The sequence below is a fragment of the Erythrolamprus reginae genome, chromosome 2 (genome assembly GCF_031021105.1).
Source record: "Erythrolamprus reginae isolate rEryReg1 chromosome 2, rEryReg1.hap1, whole genome shotgun sequence".
NCBI lineage: Eukaryota > Metazoa > Chordata > Lepidosauria > Squamata > Dipsadidae > Erythrolamprus > Erythrolamprus reginae.
Genome location: NC_091951.1, coordinates 208,321,077 through 208,338,141, shown reverse-complemented (window position 1 = coordinate 208,338,141; position 17,065 = coordinate 208,321,077). Strand labels below are relative to the sequence as shown.

The window sequence follows — 17,065 nt, the reverse complement described above, 5'->3', positions numbered from 1 at the left end:
GCCATCGACGTATCCACAACGGGGACAGGAACACAGGTAGCCATCTCCGGACGCTGGTCAAAGGTACCCAGGGTGACCGCAGGAGAGCTGGGAGGAACAGGGACAACAGCAGCAACCGTTCTCCACCGGTTGTTTGGGCAAACATTGGCAAAATGCTCCGACCCCCCATAGTAGAAACACAGTCCAGCGGCACGACGGCGAGCCCTCTCCTCTGGAGTCTGACGGGGTCTCATGAAATTGACCTCCATGGGCTGAAACACGCTCTGTCATGCGAGGAGGCAGGACTGGCAGGAAGCGACGAGGCGCAGGGACCGGAGTCGAGATAGGCACAGTTGACCCCCCCCGACCGTGGAGCAGGCGTCAGCATGGTGCCAGAAACACGGGGTGAGGACCGTCCTGTCCGACGAACCTCCCGCACCAACAACCTGTCCTCAATAGCCAAGCAGTGCTGTTCCAACTCCTCCAGGGTATCTGGCAAGGTCTCGTGCACCAATTTGTCGAGCATGGTCTTGGAAAGGCCATCCTGGAACGCCTCCAGCAAAGCAGCCTCGTTCCACAACACCTGTCTGCTTAGCGTATGAAAGTCACTGAGGTACTCCACCAGGGGGCACGAGCCTTGTCTCAGCTGCTTGAGCGCTCTCGTGGCAATCTGTTCCCTCACCGGATCCGAAAACTGCCGTCTCAGGTGTGCGCAGAACACGTCATACCGCTGCAGGAGAGGGTCATCTCAGTCCAACAAAGGAGACACCCACGAAGCAGCGAGACCAGCCAAGAGGCTGCACAGAAATGCCACTTTGTCCTCATCGCCAGGAAAATGAACCCTCTGGGCGTTGATGACCAATTGCACCTGGCTGAGGAAAGCCGGGAACAGTCTTCGATCGCCCCAAAACCTTTTGGGCATGGCTACAAAACATTTCCTCCTCAGTTGAGGCACTGGAGGAGGAGCCACAGGGTGCACCTGGGGTGGGACCGCCTGCTGGGTCAACACATTCACCTGGTCCTGCAATGACCCCACCTTTTGATTCAGAGTGTGTATCTCCAAACGCAAAGCTTCAAAAACAGCCTGCATTTCTGCTATCCCCTCAGCCATGGTACTTCCAAAAGGCAGAAAGAGAACAAAAAATAGCAGCAGAGAAGATGAAGGAACAAGCCAAAACAAACCACCCCAAACTGGAATGCGGTGTGTTTGATAGGTGGCTGTTTATTCTGTTCTGCCTGACTGGGCTCAGGCAATTCGTAACAGTCCAAGGAAAAGAAATCAAACACACACATGCTCTTCTAATCAGCAAACTTGTATTAAACAAACAAAAAAGGGTTAACCAAAACAGTCCTTAGTGTCAGAAAATAATGATAGTGCAAGGCGTAATTCAGCCAAATACAAAACACAGGAAAAAGCAAACAAAGACAACCTGCATGGAGCAGAAACGTTTCAGGAGTCCTTTGAATCTTTAGAGCAAACAGCAAGTCCCAGAGGTTTCACCTCCCAGGTGCCTGAAAATGCTGGGTTGAAATCCAAAGGCACGGAACAGAAACTTCAGAGCAGGAACCACAAAGTAACACAGATAAACAGCCACAGTTTGCCTTGTGCCTCTGTTCCCTTTTATACCTTTAGCCCTCATTTAGGGAACCACACCCAGCCCAGGTGCTACTCTGATCACCTGTAATAATCCTTCAAGTGAGCCCTCCTTTGCATGGCTCTTCGGCTACGCATGTCTATGAATTGGTCTGCAGAGGAATCCAAGGAAGAGAGACTGTCTGAGGGACTGCATGTCAAATCCCCTGGGCTGTCTGCTGGGTCCTCCGTGCTGTCTGCCAACTCCTCTGAACCTCATGGCTGTCTGCCACGTCTTCCTGGCTGTCAGCCAGGCTTTCGCACTCACTTTGTGCCGCATCTCTCCCATCTGTTGGAGCAACGGCTGGCCCAAGCCCAAACACAACAGTTAAGGCACAAGCTAGTAAGCAGGAGGTCATAAGGGCATACAAATCCAAATAATAAATAAATAAATAAATAAATAAGTTCAAATCCTACCTCTCAGGGTTGTTGTGAGGAAAATAGCTGGAGGTAGACACATTGGATATATTCAGTTATTTGTAAAAATAAGGTGGGATACAAGCAAACAAATAATATGAAAAAGGAGTATGGTTGGAGCTGCCCTCTGGATTTTTTGGATTCCCTGTACTGTCTAGTCTACTAACCAGGACAACAATGGCTGAATTTTGCTTCTTTCCAAGCAAAATCCCCAGCAAGCAAAAATCAGGTTGGCCAGAACCTGGTTCAATGTGTATAAAAAGCCTTTCCTGAAAAATAAAAGAAGAAAAAGAAGAAGAAGACTGCAATGGGAATACCAGCTGAAAAATAGCAATAGGCCAAGAGTTCCCAATTCTCAGCACCCTTAAGAATATCTAACTGTTCTGCTTCTCTAGCACCACTGTAGTTTTGCTGCAGCGCTTTCAGTGCAGTGTTTCAGAACCATAGTAATAGACACTTCTGGCTAGAGAAGTCACATGGATCTTAAATGATAAATGACTTTAGGGCTATAATCTGTTCTTAGGGAATAAAATCAGTCTGTATGGTCATGTCTCCCAATTTCTATGCTTGGAAATGACATGTCCATATAGCCTCTGTCTTGTGAAGTGAGACAACCTTATTTGTATTTGCCTTTAATACATCACTGTATCCAAATGCTGCTTTAAAAACATCCTGTCTGTAATGTTATTGAAAACAGACCTGAATGTTGGCTATGTATTAAAATTGTCTCATTGCCCAAATTCCTACTAGCTTTGTAAGGATGTTAAAACAACATCATGGGCAAAATATTCTGGACTCTAAAGCACAGGGACCAGGGCCAAACAATGTAATCTCTGTAATGATCTTGGTAAATAAAAAAATAACCTCCTCTGTACCAAATGCACAAAGCAATCTAAAATATTGTGGTCAGCAGTAACAAAAGCTGCTGAAAAATCTAACTGATACAAGGGATTTTTTGTCCTTGGATCCCTCTTCTGCAGAAAGCCAACCAATAGAACAGGGTTTCTTACATTTGGCCACTTGAACCATTCTTCAACCAGCAACATCTTAGGCATAGCTGGACCGGCAGAGGAATTCTGGGAATTGATTCCCACTCTTCAAGTGGCCGAAGTTGAGAAACACTGCAAAACATTGCAACTACTATTAATCTTCTCATCATTCCCATTACTCATCTCCTCCCACTAATGACTGTAACTTTGTGGCTTGTATCCTTACAATTTATATTGACTGGTTCCTAATATGATTTGATTGCTTATATGTAGCCAGACTATCATTGTTATATCTTATGATTATTGATGAATTTACCTTTTATGTACACTGAGAGCATGTGCACCAAGACAAATTTCTTATGTGTCCAATCATGGTTGGTCAATAAAATCCTATTCTATTCTAGAGCAAGCTACATTTGATTGGAGTGAATTCAAACTGAAATGAATCAAGATAATTGGGGCCCTCCAAAGATTTGGGATCCACTTATTTTGTTTGCTAGCAGTGTGCTCCTATCTGCATAAATACCAATCTTTCAAACATTGCCCAAAATAGTTGACTGCAGTTTGGATTACATACATAAAAATATGTAATAATGTTATACATACATATAAATATGTTATACATACAAATATGTAATAATGTTATACATACATACAAATATGTAAATACACTGCCCAGAGTCCGAAAGGAAATGGGTGGCTTACAAATCTAATAAATCAAATCAAATCAAATCAAATCAAATCAAGGGGAGGCTTTTTTTTTCAAAAGTGAATATAATACTGATTTTCCTTAACGCTGCTGACAATCAAATGACCTATATATCCCACTCCTTGCATCCAGGTAGGTATTTTCTCCCAACCATGACCAATAAATTACAAATAAATAAACGGGGGCAAACGACATTAATACACCAGATAAGCATCTTCTCCACGTTCCCAAAACGGAATTCGATCCCCTCCTCGGATGTCTACTTAAGCTTTTTATTCATTTTGTAGCAAGACAGCTCCCTTGGTTTTTTTTTTATCCCCTGCGAAGTGGTTTCATTCTCTGATCCAAAATAAATATCTCACCGCAAAGAGCAGCAGTTAACGCGCGCAGACAAGTAAAGTAAGCGCCACAATAAAGTCACTCCCATCCATTCACCCCCGACCCGAGAAGAGATGGTCTTCGGAGATGCCCCGAAAGCTTCGAGTACTTCTCCTCTATAACAGTACAGTATAAGAACTCCCAGAATTCCCCAGCCAGGGTTCGCTGGCTGGTGAATTCTGGGAGTTGAAGTCCAAATATCTTCAAGTTGCCAAGATTGGGAAACACTGCTCTAGGAGTTGAGCGAACAGGGCCTGACCGTCCACAGAGCAGACCGCAAACAATTCACCTCCTGGAGAGATAGGCCAGACGCACGTGCGGTGCGCTACCACCTGGCAAAGCGCTACGAAAAAGGTGGCGGCGATGGGTATTGGCAGGCAAGCGCAGCCCATGCGCAGTCGCTCCAAGAATAGTCCTGCCCTTCCCGGCGGGGCCCCATTTAAGGCGCATTCCCGGAACAGGCTGAAGCCGGAGAGAAGGACGCGGAGCGGTCAGGCCAAAAGGGGAGCTTAAGTGTCGTTAAGAAGCAGCCGTCAGCAAAGCCATGAGGGAGATCGTGCACCTGCAGGCCGGCCAGTGCGGCAATCAGATCGGGGCCAAGGTTAGGAGGGGGGGAGGGATTCTTTCCAGAAAAAAAAAATAACTTCGCTCTCGGGCGGGGCGCGAGAGACAAAGGAAGGGAAGGGGGTTAATAGTAACTAAACTTAACCGGGAATTTAATAGTAACATTTCGGCGCGTGGGGAGCATCAAGGGCAAGGCGATGGGAATTCGCTTGAGGGGGCGGTGGAGCTTAGCGGGAAATGTCGCTGCTCTCGCTCTCTCTCCTCCTCCTCCTCCTGCCTGTCCGTAATGGCTCCCTACCGAAATATGTGGAGGATGGGGGGTGGGGATTAAGAAATGGCGAGAACGCGTGGCGTGGCAGAGGAAAGAGGGCTGTTCTCGGGGCTCAGAGCCGTTGGGAGAAGCCTTTTTTTTTTTTTTTTGCTTCGTGATTCATTTTCTAACCTGGAGCCTGTGGCGGGAGTGGGCGGATCTCTGCAATGCGGCCGCCAAACATGGCTTCCACCGTCCTCCCCTCTCGTCTGAAGAAATCCCAGCAAAGACGGCGACCATCCATCCGTCGGTTTTCTGCCGGCCGCGAACTGATCCTCTCGGGATTTTCCCGAAGTCTGCCCAGAGGCACATTTGATGCGAAACCAGCCAGCTCGGTATTATCGTGACTGACTTCATTGCACTGAGTTTCCATTACACAGGCTACAATAATCTGAGTTTGTGCAGTAAGAAATTGCCCTGCAGTGGGGTTAACTGCGTATTCTGGTGTATAAATCTGACCATGAAGAACCTCCCAGCGATCTTCCCCAACTTGGTCCCATCCACATATGTTGTTGAGTTGAACCTGGCTAAACAAGGAGTATTCTATAACACAGCAGCTCATTTGTAAGATGCCACATAATGCAAAGCTGGTGCATGGCATATGCTATAGTTATTTAAGACATTTCCTCCTTTGGTACATGTTGTATCTGAATGCCATACACATCTTTTAGGATGCCTCTTAGGTTATGTTCTTCCTTCCAGAACCATTTTAATTGCTTCTGCATTGGGATTCTCCCCCCCCCCCCAGCCTGGCTGCTCTTGATTTCATAATCCCAGTTGTTACAACTAACAATGGGTTGTGTTGTATTTTCTTACCAGAGATAGTCAACCAGGTACCCCCCAGAATATGATCCAGTCAATATAGCTAATGGCAAGATGCGGAAGGAAATGCTCAAAAGCACCCGATATCTACTTTTCCTAAATAATAATAATTATAATAATAATAATAATTAGATTTGTATGCCGCCCCTCTCAGAGGACTCGGGGCGGCTCACAACAATATAAGCAGTGTACAAATCCTATTTTAAAATGCAATTTAAAACCCTTATAATAAAATAAAATAATCACACAACCAATCAAACCATACACCAGCCTTGACAATTGGGGGGGGGGGGTTAGTTTCCCCATGCCTGGCGGCAAAGATGAGTTTTTAATAACTTACGAAAGGTGAGGAGGGGGGGGCAGTCCTAATCTCTGGGGGGATGCCTTAGAATGCCATACAACAGTCCTCATTTAGCAACCACAGTTGGGACTGGCAATTCGGCTGTTACTGAGCAACACCTTGGCTGTGCTTATGATCTTACTTCAGTTTTCCTTCAAAGCTCATAAATGAAGATAGATCATACATTTTTATTACCACAAATAGTCACTTAAATGTACTAATCATAATACAGGGATTGCCTTCTATCTTAATTCTGACAACTTCTAATATATTCTTCCTGGCCACAGTGGGATTTCTGTGCTGAGGTGGAATTTGTAAGGCAATCTGGTCTTTCACACCAGCACTTCTAGAAAGTTAAGCCAGGTCTTAGCTGGAAAGTTGAGCTGCCTGTCTGTTAATTTGTATCTAGAAACTGCTAACTTAACCAACCAGTTCTAAAGAAAGGGGAAGTTGATCAGAAACACAGAACACTTTTCCTCCTCCCCCGCAAAAGTTCTCCGCCCTTCTTAGCAAGGTAATTCCTTCACATCAAGAATTAATGTTATAGATTTATGGATATGCTTGAAAAGCAAACCTTGATATTTCTCCTTCCTGCCCTCACGGAGGGATGGGATTGTTACTAAACCAGTCCTAGAAAATCACTTAATACTTCTGCTGAGGCTGAATTATCACAGAGCAGGTAAAACTGGGCAGTTCCACCTAAGACTGCACCAAAGGGGAGCTCTCCAATTGTGATTGGTGTATTTCTCCTCCTTGCATTAACATTGGGGGGGGTCCTTCCTGGCTGCCTATTCGCTATGTAAACGAGCTTTTCCCCATAGGAGTCTTCCCTGCAGTCTGAAGTAAGGTGAGTCATCATTGCTCAGCTCATTTTACTTTTTCCAAAGCTCCCGGGTTGGATCAGTGTGTGAGTAACCACAAGCTGTTAACTTGTATCTCCCTGAAAAGAGACAGTTACCAATTGAGCTGCTGCTTCAGAAAGCATCCTTGACTTTCTGACACAAGGCTACCATTCCTGGTGTGGTTGATGCATCTCTTTTACAGCTATCTTGCTGCAAAGCCTCTCACAGAATATGCTTGACAGGTTTCTAAACCAAATGAGCAGCCTTTCTCCCTGTCCCTCTCTTAAAGAGAAACTTAATTGTGACTAAATCTTGTGAGGTTTAAAAACACCAGCAGCCCATTCCCTTCACAGAGAACTGGGACTTGTGTCCCATTTTCAGTGTTCTTTCTTGGTAATGGGATTTGTCCCCACCTCTCACATTCCAGTCTGCAAAACCAAGCTGGTTACAGTAGAAGCTTCAGCTTTTGGATCAGCGGCTCTCCAGACTTGGCAACTTTTAAGACTTGCAAACTTCAGTTCTCTAGCCAGCATAGCTGGCAGACAAATTTTAAGAGTTGAAATCCATCAGTGTTAAAAGTTGCCAAGTTTAGAGACCACCACCACCCCGCTTTAGGGCAATGAGGACTGTTCTCCACCTACAAAGGCAGCACTTGAACTCTGCACCTTAAGTTTAAACAGCACCTGGACTTTCTATTGCCACCATAATAAAAGTGACTTCATTTCTCTGACTTGCATGTGACTGCTGTGAATCTTTCTTAATGTTAAGGCTCTGTCAGCCTTAAATCTTGTATTTTGCTATTGAGCCCTCTTTCGGCAACCAGGAGAGTCTAACCTTTGATTTCTCTTCCTAATTTGGGGAGAACAAATGAGAACAAACAGTGGCAGTAAATTCCCAGCCTGAAGGGCAATGAAGTACTGAAGAAGGAGTTTTGCTGAATTGGAAAGTGTCCTTGCTGCTAAGCCTTCCCTGCTGTCTGGCCCATGCCCAAGCACCTGAGGGACATCTTGAGAACTCATCAGCAGTCCAGGCTACTGCTAAGACCTGTCATTTGCTCATGTGCTGGATTTATAATTGCATTATAAAATTAATTTATAATTTCCTTCTCCATACTGCTCTGGTTGTTTTCTCCAAAGTGTGCATGCAGAAGACTTTAAAGCAGTGGTTCTCAACCTTCCTGATGCCACAACCCTTTAATACATTTCCTCATGTTGTGGTGACCCCCCAGCTATAAAATAACAAAATCATTAGGAAACTCAGGGGTGGGTTCTAACTTAATTCGCTGCCTGTTTGCTTCCCCCTGTGCTGCATGGCCACACGTGCGCTTTGCTCGTGTGCACATGCACAGTGCTGGATTTTTAAAAAGCAAAAAAAAAAAGCCCAAAACAAGATGGCGACTCATGCGCAGTGCCAGAAATTTGGCTTTTGCACATGCTCAGAAGTTCCCATGGTACAGATTTTTTTTCCTGCAGTATTATTTGCATGTGGGTGGACCCACCTGGACATGGATAGAGGTTCCTAAGACCATTGGAAATAGGTGTTTTCTGATAGGTGATTCCTGTGAAAGGGTCATTTGACACTACCCCCCCCAAAAAGAGTCAGGGCCCACAGGTTGAGGAATGCTGCTTTAAGGGACATGGTGCAGTGTCTGCATCTCCCTAGTATTCACCCTCAGCGAATGCGTGCTTTCTTCCCCCAGCCCCTCCTGCTTTCCCTGGCAATTGGTATAAATAGAAATTGCCACTCATGCTGCAGCAGAATGTGTGAGAGACAAGTATGACCCAGGGATTCCATTTAAAGCTGAGTTGCAGCAGGCACAAAGTGGTGAGAACTGGCTGCCTGGGCTGCAAAGCCAAGAAGTAGGTCAGACAGAAGTGGGAGCTTCCCTACTTCTGTGTGGGGAAGTGGGCATGCTTGAATGGAAGGCTTCCTAAGTTCTACTGGCAAAAATAAGGCAGGATATAGAATCAGTTTCCAAGTGGGAAAAAATAGATAGATTTTTCTCTTTAATTAAAACAGTCAATTTTGCTATCTGCCGACATAATTTAGGGCAGTATTACAAGCAGCTTAATGTTCTTTAAAAGTCCTGTCCTATGTAGTTAACATAAAGAGTAGTACAGTATTATGAATTCCTCTATTTAAGGTACAATCACAATAATTTTAGATCAAGTTATTTTCAATTTTATGATAGAGGATCCAATAGAATTAAGATTAATACAAGAATTTGAAATAAGAATTAGTATTTTAAGTACAGTACTATGTAGCATCAACATTCCTTGCGCTGGCTGGGAGACAGGATTCCCAGCTAATATGCCAAAAATGGGAAAATACTAGCACTTCAAAGTTTAAACATTTCAAGAGTTCCACAGATCTCTTTGCTTGGCTGCCAATGGAGGAAGGAAGCTTTCCTGTGTTCTTGTTTCAATTGGCTGACTTCATATTTTCTGCTAAGTCCATCAGTTTTGTTTATGATTTGCCTAATTTAATATTGACAACAATTTGGTCAGTTATTCAACATAGCAATGTCTGCAAAATAACATGTCTTACCACTGAGCAACAATTCTTCCTTAAGCTTAAGGGGGAAAGTAATATTTTCTTCTTATGCAAAAGGTGGCTAAAAGAAGACTTCGCAAAAAGACACGTTTCCCTCACCTTCCCAAGTGCCACTGATCTGGGGAAAAAGGCATTTATGATACAAAGAAGCTTATATATGTTTGTGTGTGTCTATCTTTTTTTGTTTATTATTAAAATATTTTTTAAAAAAAAAAGCTTAACTAAATATTTCTACATCTACAAAGCTTTTATATCCCATTGCAGTAGTTTACTGTAGTATCCTAAAATGATGGCCACTGGGTTCCTGCTCAATCAGACCAGGAACCCCAAATACAGATATGCAAAATATTATATAGGAAAAATATATTATGAATCATAAATAATTAATCACTGAACATATCAGATCTAATCTTTAATTTACAGTTGGATTTCTAAGGTTGGTTTAATACTTTAATTGGGTTTTTATATTTTTGATTACACATATAGTTAAGAGTACCCTGTTGCAATCTTCTCAGGTATAGAAGTTAAGTACCTTGAGCATACTGTACATCCCATTCTTGCGGTCATCCACCAGATTTCTCCAAGAAAGGAGGAGAAACAAGTTGGTGCATAGATCCTGCAGTGAGTGGGAGCTCATTCTTGGAGTCTATAGGAGAGTGAACCCACTTTGAACGTTTGGAGGCTAGGATGGAGAAACTGCTTTTAAGATTATAGAAAGTACAGATAGTCCTCGATTTAACAAGCACAGTTGAGCCCACAATTTCTGTTAATAAGTGAAATGTTTGTTAGGAGAGTTTTGCTCCATTTTATTACCTTTCTTACCACAGTTGTTAAGTTAGTAACATGGTTCTTAAGTGAATCTGGCTTCCTTTGTGACTTTGCTTATCAGAAGGTCGCAAAAAGTGATCACATATTCCCAGGATACTGCAATTATCATAAAAACGGGTCAGTTGCATCTGAATTTTGTGTGACCAGGGGGATGCTGCTATGGTCATTGAGTATGAAAAACAATGATAAGTCACTTTTTTCAGTGCTGTTGTGTCTTCAAATGGTCACTAAATGAACTGTTGTAAGTTGAGGACTATTGTGGTTGGATCGCAGCCAGGTCCTCTGGTAACAGACTTCGAGCCAGATGAACCAGGTCCATCTTGGTATGGTCGGCCTGTGTGGCTGTCAGAGAAGTCGAACAGTGAGGAGGAGAGAGAGATAGAGTGTGAGAGTCCTGCAAAGGATATAGAACCTCCAACTGGGGCTTTGCCTGGGTCTGATGAGGAAGAGGAGATGAGGGATCCTATCCTGGATGCAAGAGTCAGAAGGATGCGGGTGAGGAAGAGCAGTTATACAGACTCAAGGGGAGGACTTGAATACAGCTGGGCATAGTCTGTAATCCCAGGGTTATATAAGGGAGAGGAGTTGGGAGGTTCCCTTTGCAGATAATCAATGTTTGATCCTTCAAAGGAAAAGAGAATGTTCAGAGTTTTTGCCTGTTCAAACCTACCTTGCTACAGTTCTGGACAATTATTTCCAAATGTAAAATAATGCACTTGGGGAAAAGGAATCCTCAATTGGAGTATTGGCAGTTGTGTGTTAGCAAAAACTTCAGGAGAGAAGGATTTAGGGGTAGTGATTTCTGACAGTCTCAAAATGGCTGAGCAGTATAGTCGGGCGGTAGGAAAAGCAAGTAGGATGCTTGGCTGCATAGCTAGAGATATAACAAGCAGGAAGAGGGGATTGTGATCCCGCTATATAGAGCACTGGTGAGACCACATTTGGAATACTGTGTTCAGTTCTGGAGACCTCACCTACAAAAAGATATTGACAAAATTGAACGGGTCCAAAGACGGTCTACAAGAAATACATTCCTTGGTTCTAATTTGATTACCTCTAATATATGAGATTTGCATTCGCCCTCTCAATTCCCCAAAAGATTATCTCTTCCCACTGCAGTTTTCAGATAGTGAGGAGGTGAGACATGGGTGTGTTTTATCAGATATATGGCAGTTAAATAAAACATTAAAGCTAAGAATAGACATTTTTTTAAAAATTAGGATAGGATTGGGCTGGAAAGGTCCTTGGAGGTCTTCTACTCCAGTTCCCTGTTCAAGCAGGAGAACCTATTCCAGTGATGCCACAGGTCGCACACGAGGCCATAATGGAGGGCACGTGAGGTGTTGCCCTATGTCAGCTCCAGCTGCTGGTTTTCAGCCTTGGGGAAGGCAATTTTGCCCTCCGGAGGCTTTAGGGAAGCTTCCTGAAGCCCCGGAGTATGAAAAAATGGCCTAATTGAAAAACCAGAAGTTAAGAAAAAATGGACTTCTGGTTTGCCCATTATGCTGCTTTTCTCACTCCAGAGACTTTGGGGAAGCTTTCTGAAGCCTCCAAAGTGCGAAAAACAGCCAAACGCACAAAATGGAAGTCTGATTTTCCAGTCTCCCAGTTTCCCCATTTTTCACCATCCCAGGCTTTATTGAGGCCTGTGCTCATGCACGGGGGGGATTGTGCGTATGTGGGAGAGACGGAATAGGTATGGGCACTTTTGGCTTGCAAACCAAAAAGGTTCACCATCACTGACCGATATCATCTCCAAAAAGTGACTGTCCAGTCTCTTTAAAAACTCCAGTAATGGAGTGCCCACAATTTCTGGAGGCAAGTATTCCACTGATTAATTGTCCTTACTGTTAGGAAGTTTCCCCTTAATTCCAGATTGCTTCTCTATCTAATTAGTTTTCAAAATTATTTCTTGTCCTGCCCTGTGGTATTTTGGAGATTGAAACATTTATTGGCATCCATGGGCTTTAGGGAAAAAATATTTGTTTCTCCCTGGCCAGCTCATGGCTTTTTAAAAAGTTCCTGGAATGCTTCAGATTTATGGCAGCAGACCACAATAAAGCACAAAAGCTTCTGATGATCTGGGTAGAAACATCAGCAGGCAGCAGTAGATGCTTAAATGATAAAGGGCAGGCAGGAAGATCCCGTCTTCCAGAACCTTTCTGGGACCATAGAAGACATCCTCCACATTTCATTTGGATAACTGTCATTGGGAGTACAGAGGAGTGTTGGGTAGGCCGAGTGCCAAAACTGAATTTCTTGTTGCACAAAATGTAGTATGGTCCTGAGGGGTATTTCTTAGATTATCTACTAGACCTTTCAAAAATTCTACCATTAAGGTGGAAAGTTTGAAAGCCGTACTGAATCAGATGACTGGATGATTTCTCTGTGGAACTGGATGATGTCTATTTCACAAATTCATTTGGAGGTCAGGATGATAGATGAGAGCTTGTTGAGTGACGAAGAATTGATACATTTGCATTGCCGGTGCTTCAGGTAATTGGTAGCAGATCCAATCTGCGCTGTTCAACTGGCAGTTCTGCAATTAACCTATCTCTCCCCCTTGATCCAATGTCTGCCCTAGGCAATAAGTGCACTGACAAATGCCATCAGCTGTAAAGAAATATATTTGCCTGCTTTACAAGACTATGCTGGAGGCTCCTGAAAAAGGGCTTTGTGATTTTGGTAACTTTAATGGAAAACCCAGATGGTACCCTCCCTGCTAATGGGCCCAGTCCAGTATTCAAGCTCCTCAGGATAAATTGATGATATGTCACACTGCACTCCCACATAAAAGCTATCCAAGTATGCAGTAAAATTATAACATTAAAATGAGATCAGAAGGATTTGTCTTGTCGCTAATTTTTTGTCTTTTTCCCTGGCATACAGTTCTGGGAAGTCATCAGTGATGAACATGGCATTGATCCCACAGGCACCTACCATGGAGATAGTGACTTACAATTGGAAAGGATCAATGTCTACTACAATGAAGCTTCAGGTCAGCGTCCCTACATTTCTATCTTTGCCACTTTCAATGTTATCTCCTTTCTACCCACCTTTATCCTGAAATCAGATATATTCTGTTTTTTAATGGAAAAAAATAAAACAAACATTCTTTTTTGGTGAAAAACGCTATTTGCTGAGCAAAAGTACAATATGGAGATACAAGGGATACTGGGTTTAATGTATTGAATTTTTTGTGATTGTCAACAATTATTTTTCTATCCAGGTGGCAAATATGTGCCTAGAGCTGTTTTGGTTGACTTGGAACCTGGAACCATGGATTCTGTAAGATCTGGACCTTTTGGACAGATATTCAGACCTGATAACTTTGTCTTTGGTAAGGATCATTATTGAACTACTTTGCAATTATTCTCCAGTCATGTTAAACCAGAAACTTTGTTATTAATTTACAACTAATTTCAAATCTGAAATAATACGTTTTATAGCAAAAACTACAAATTCAGCATTTGTTGTTTAGAAATTAATTATTTCAATGCTGTTGAGTCATATTTGTTTTTACTTCCTGTAGAGAAAGACTCAATTCAGGACTAGTCAGTGAACATGATTTTTGTTACCGCTGTTCCAATGTGTTTGAGTATCTTAGTCTTAATTTTTTCCCTGTGTTGAGCAACTATTCTCTTTTGATCCTATGCATAAGTGTTGTCTGCTAGGAGAACAGACTTCATACATTAAGGATTTCACTTAGTAACATATATATCTTTAACAAGCAATGATCAATGTCACTATGTTTCTACACTCCAGTGACATTGAAACCCAAATGGAACGAAAGTAGGATGAGCCAAGATCACACCAGTATTTCTATATGACGTTCAAGTAAAATACAGTTGCTACTAACTGGTGATGTAGTTATGGTGTCAAATGTGAATTAAGCTCTTGTACAACTCATTGCCCTTGGAGTTATTAGGACACTATTTGCAGGCTGTTTAAAACATTATGTAGATTTTTATATGTATTGACACTGGTATGAAGATGTTCAAAGTATTTTTTTTCCTTTTGCTTTGGTGTAAAGTGGAAGAAGAACATTGAGGTGTTGAATCCAGTTCTAGTAGGCCAAGCTGTGTATTAAGCAGCATTAAGTCTGCAAAGAAACTCTTAATTTAAGCCACTCTCTGTATACGGAGAGGGATGGCATACAAATCTAATTTATTAATAAATAAATAAATAAATAAGGTGTGTCTGGAGAAAGAAACTAAAATAACACAGCAACACCTTCCATTATTGCTGTACTACTTTGCATTTTGCACACGGTACGAAAGATTTCACCATATATAGAATTTGAATTGATTTGACAATAGAGTATCAGTAATGTTCCATAATGTGGCAAACACTTTTATTTATTTATTTATTTATTATTTATTTATTTATTTATTTGTTAGATTTGATGCGGTAAGACACAAGCCATAGAACCCAAATGTTTGTGGATATCTTCTTTGATGCCCACCAAGATCCTGCCCCTAAATCTAATTTTAGAAGCTGGATTCTAGGGCTTGAGTCCAACACATTAGCAGTCTTCTGTTTTACTCATATGGAAGTGATTCGATTCCTGAGGAGGTTTGTCTTTAGGAGAAAAGTGAAAATGTGTCAAAGCATTCATTGAACTCATCATAGCAAATGACAATCAATAAATCAAACATCTTTATCTTGTTTCTTCCCCCTCCCCAATTCCTGCTTCTCAGGTCAAAGCGGTGCTGGGAACAACTGGGCCAAAGGCCACTATACAGAAGGAGCTGAGTTGGTCGATTCTGTCCTAGATGTGGTAAGAAAGGAAGCTGAGAGCTGTGATTGTCTCCAGGGTTTTCAGCTTACCCACTCTCTAGGCGGGGGCACTGGATCAGGGATGGGTACCCTGCTGATCAGCAAGATTCGTGAGGAATATCCAGACCGTATCATGAACACCTTCAGTGTGGTGCCATCGCCCAAAGTTTCAGACACAGTAGTGGAACCCTACAATGCTACCCTCTCAATACACCAACTAGTGGAGAACACGGATGAGACCTTCTGCATTGACAATGAGGCTCTCTATGACATCTGCTTCCGTACCCTCAAGCTAACAACTCCCACTTATGGAGACCTCAATCATTTAGTCTCTGTTACCATGAGTGGTGTAACCACCTGCCTCCGCTTTCCCGGCCAACTCAATGCTGATCTTCGCAAGTTGGCTGTGAACATGGTTCCATTCCCTCGCCTCCATTTCTTCATGCCTGGCTTTGCCCCTCTGACCAGTCGTGGCAGCCAGCAGTACCGGGCCTTGACTGTACCCGAGCTAACACAACAGATGTTTGATTCCAAAAACATGATGGCAGCCTGCGACCCTCGTCATGGACGTTACCTGACAGTAGCAGCTATCTTCCGAGGCAGGATGTCTATGAAGGAAGTGGATGAGCAGATGCTGAATGTTCAGAACAAGAATAGCAGCTATTTTGTGGAATGGATCCCAAACAACGTCAAGACAGCTGTGTGTGATATCCCACCTCGTGGCCTTAAAATGGCAGCTACTTTCATTGGCAACAGCACAGCTATTCAAGAGCTCTTCAAGCGCATCTCGGAGCAATTCACTGCTATGTTCCGTCGCAAGGCCTTTCTCCACTGGTATACGGGTGAGGGCATGGATGAGATGGAGTTCACAGAGGCTGAAAGCAATATGAATGATCTGGTCTCTGAATACCAGCAGTATCAGGATGCTACTGCTGAAGAAGGCGAGTTTGAAGAGGAGGCAGAGGAGGACGTTGCATGAAGATATCTCTACTCTACTCTACTCTAGTCTACTCTTCTCTTGTCTCTCTTCTCTCTTCCTGCCCATTACTACTACTCTTTATTCCAACCAGTCTTAGGAACCATATTGGACCATGTTGCCTGCATTGGCATAGACTTGAAACATTCTAGCCTAGCCTAAAGGATCTTAACAGTGGAATCTTCTAAGACTAACTGCCAGCCTCTCACGAATTCTGCTGGTGGAGTCATGCATATAGGAGAAATGTGTTGGTATGAGGAGGAAGAATAGGCTTCTCAGTTATATTCAGGAATGGCAGCCACTGGTAATGTTTCTAGCTAAAAGCACTAACCAACATATTTTTCTCATCTTGTCCTCTCCCAGTCCCCTCCTCTTTTCTTTTCCCTCTGCCCAATACCTCATGCACATCCCTCTGTGATGTCTGTCTTGAGTGTTCTGTGTGATCATGTTAGTTTTTGTTTCCAAAGATCAGTACATGCTAACTTACATTTGTTTTGCTTTTCTTCATCCATGTTGGGCTTAAAGGAAAGGTTATGGAGCTGGGATGGGGGGGGAGATAGTTGAGTGGAATGGAGCACAGTTCTTTAGCATGAAATATAGTTTCCCTCCTTTGAGTGTATTTGTTATGGAAGAATTGTGTGTCTCCACAATAAACTACTGAAAAATAATTCAAGCTAATGTTGGTTTCAGAGATTGCTTTAACTATACCTTTCAAGTGCATGACTTTCTTACCATCAGTTATTGCACTTATATACTATTCTTTTCCTCCGAGTGTAAAAGGAGGCATACATAATGACCTTTATCACCACAGATCCTTGCATTCTCAGAATCCGGGCTGGGGGGGAAGGTTTTTCAGAATTTAGAAGTCAAGAATTTGATTGGCATTTCATCTTTATCTTTTAAACAAGTTTCTGCCTGTGGGGGAATCTGAGAAAGGATGGAACAG

The 17,065-nt window shown here is 42.9% G+C and overlaps 1 protein-coding gene across 1 annotated transcript; it reads left to right on the top strand.

Moving 5' to 3' along the window:
- The first annotated feature begins 4,470 nt into the window (after positions 1-4,470).
- On the top strand, positions 4,471-16,797 carry TUBB4A (tubulin beta 4A class IVa). The gene is made up of 4 exons (XM_070741565.1): positions 4,471-4,706; positions 13,254-13,362; positions 13,594-13,704; positions 15,065-16,797. The coding sequence occupies exons 1-4, from the start codon at positions 4,650-4,652 to the stop codon at positions 16,120-16,122; spliced, it is 1,335 nt and encodes a 444-aa protein (XP_070597666.1). The 5' UTR covers positions 4,471-4,649; the 3' UTR covers positions 16,123-16,797.
- Positions 16,798-17,065: the final 268 nt, after the last annotated feature.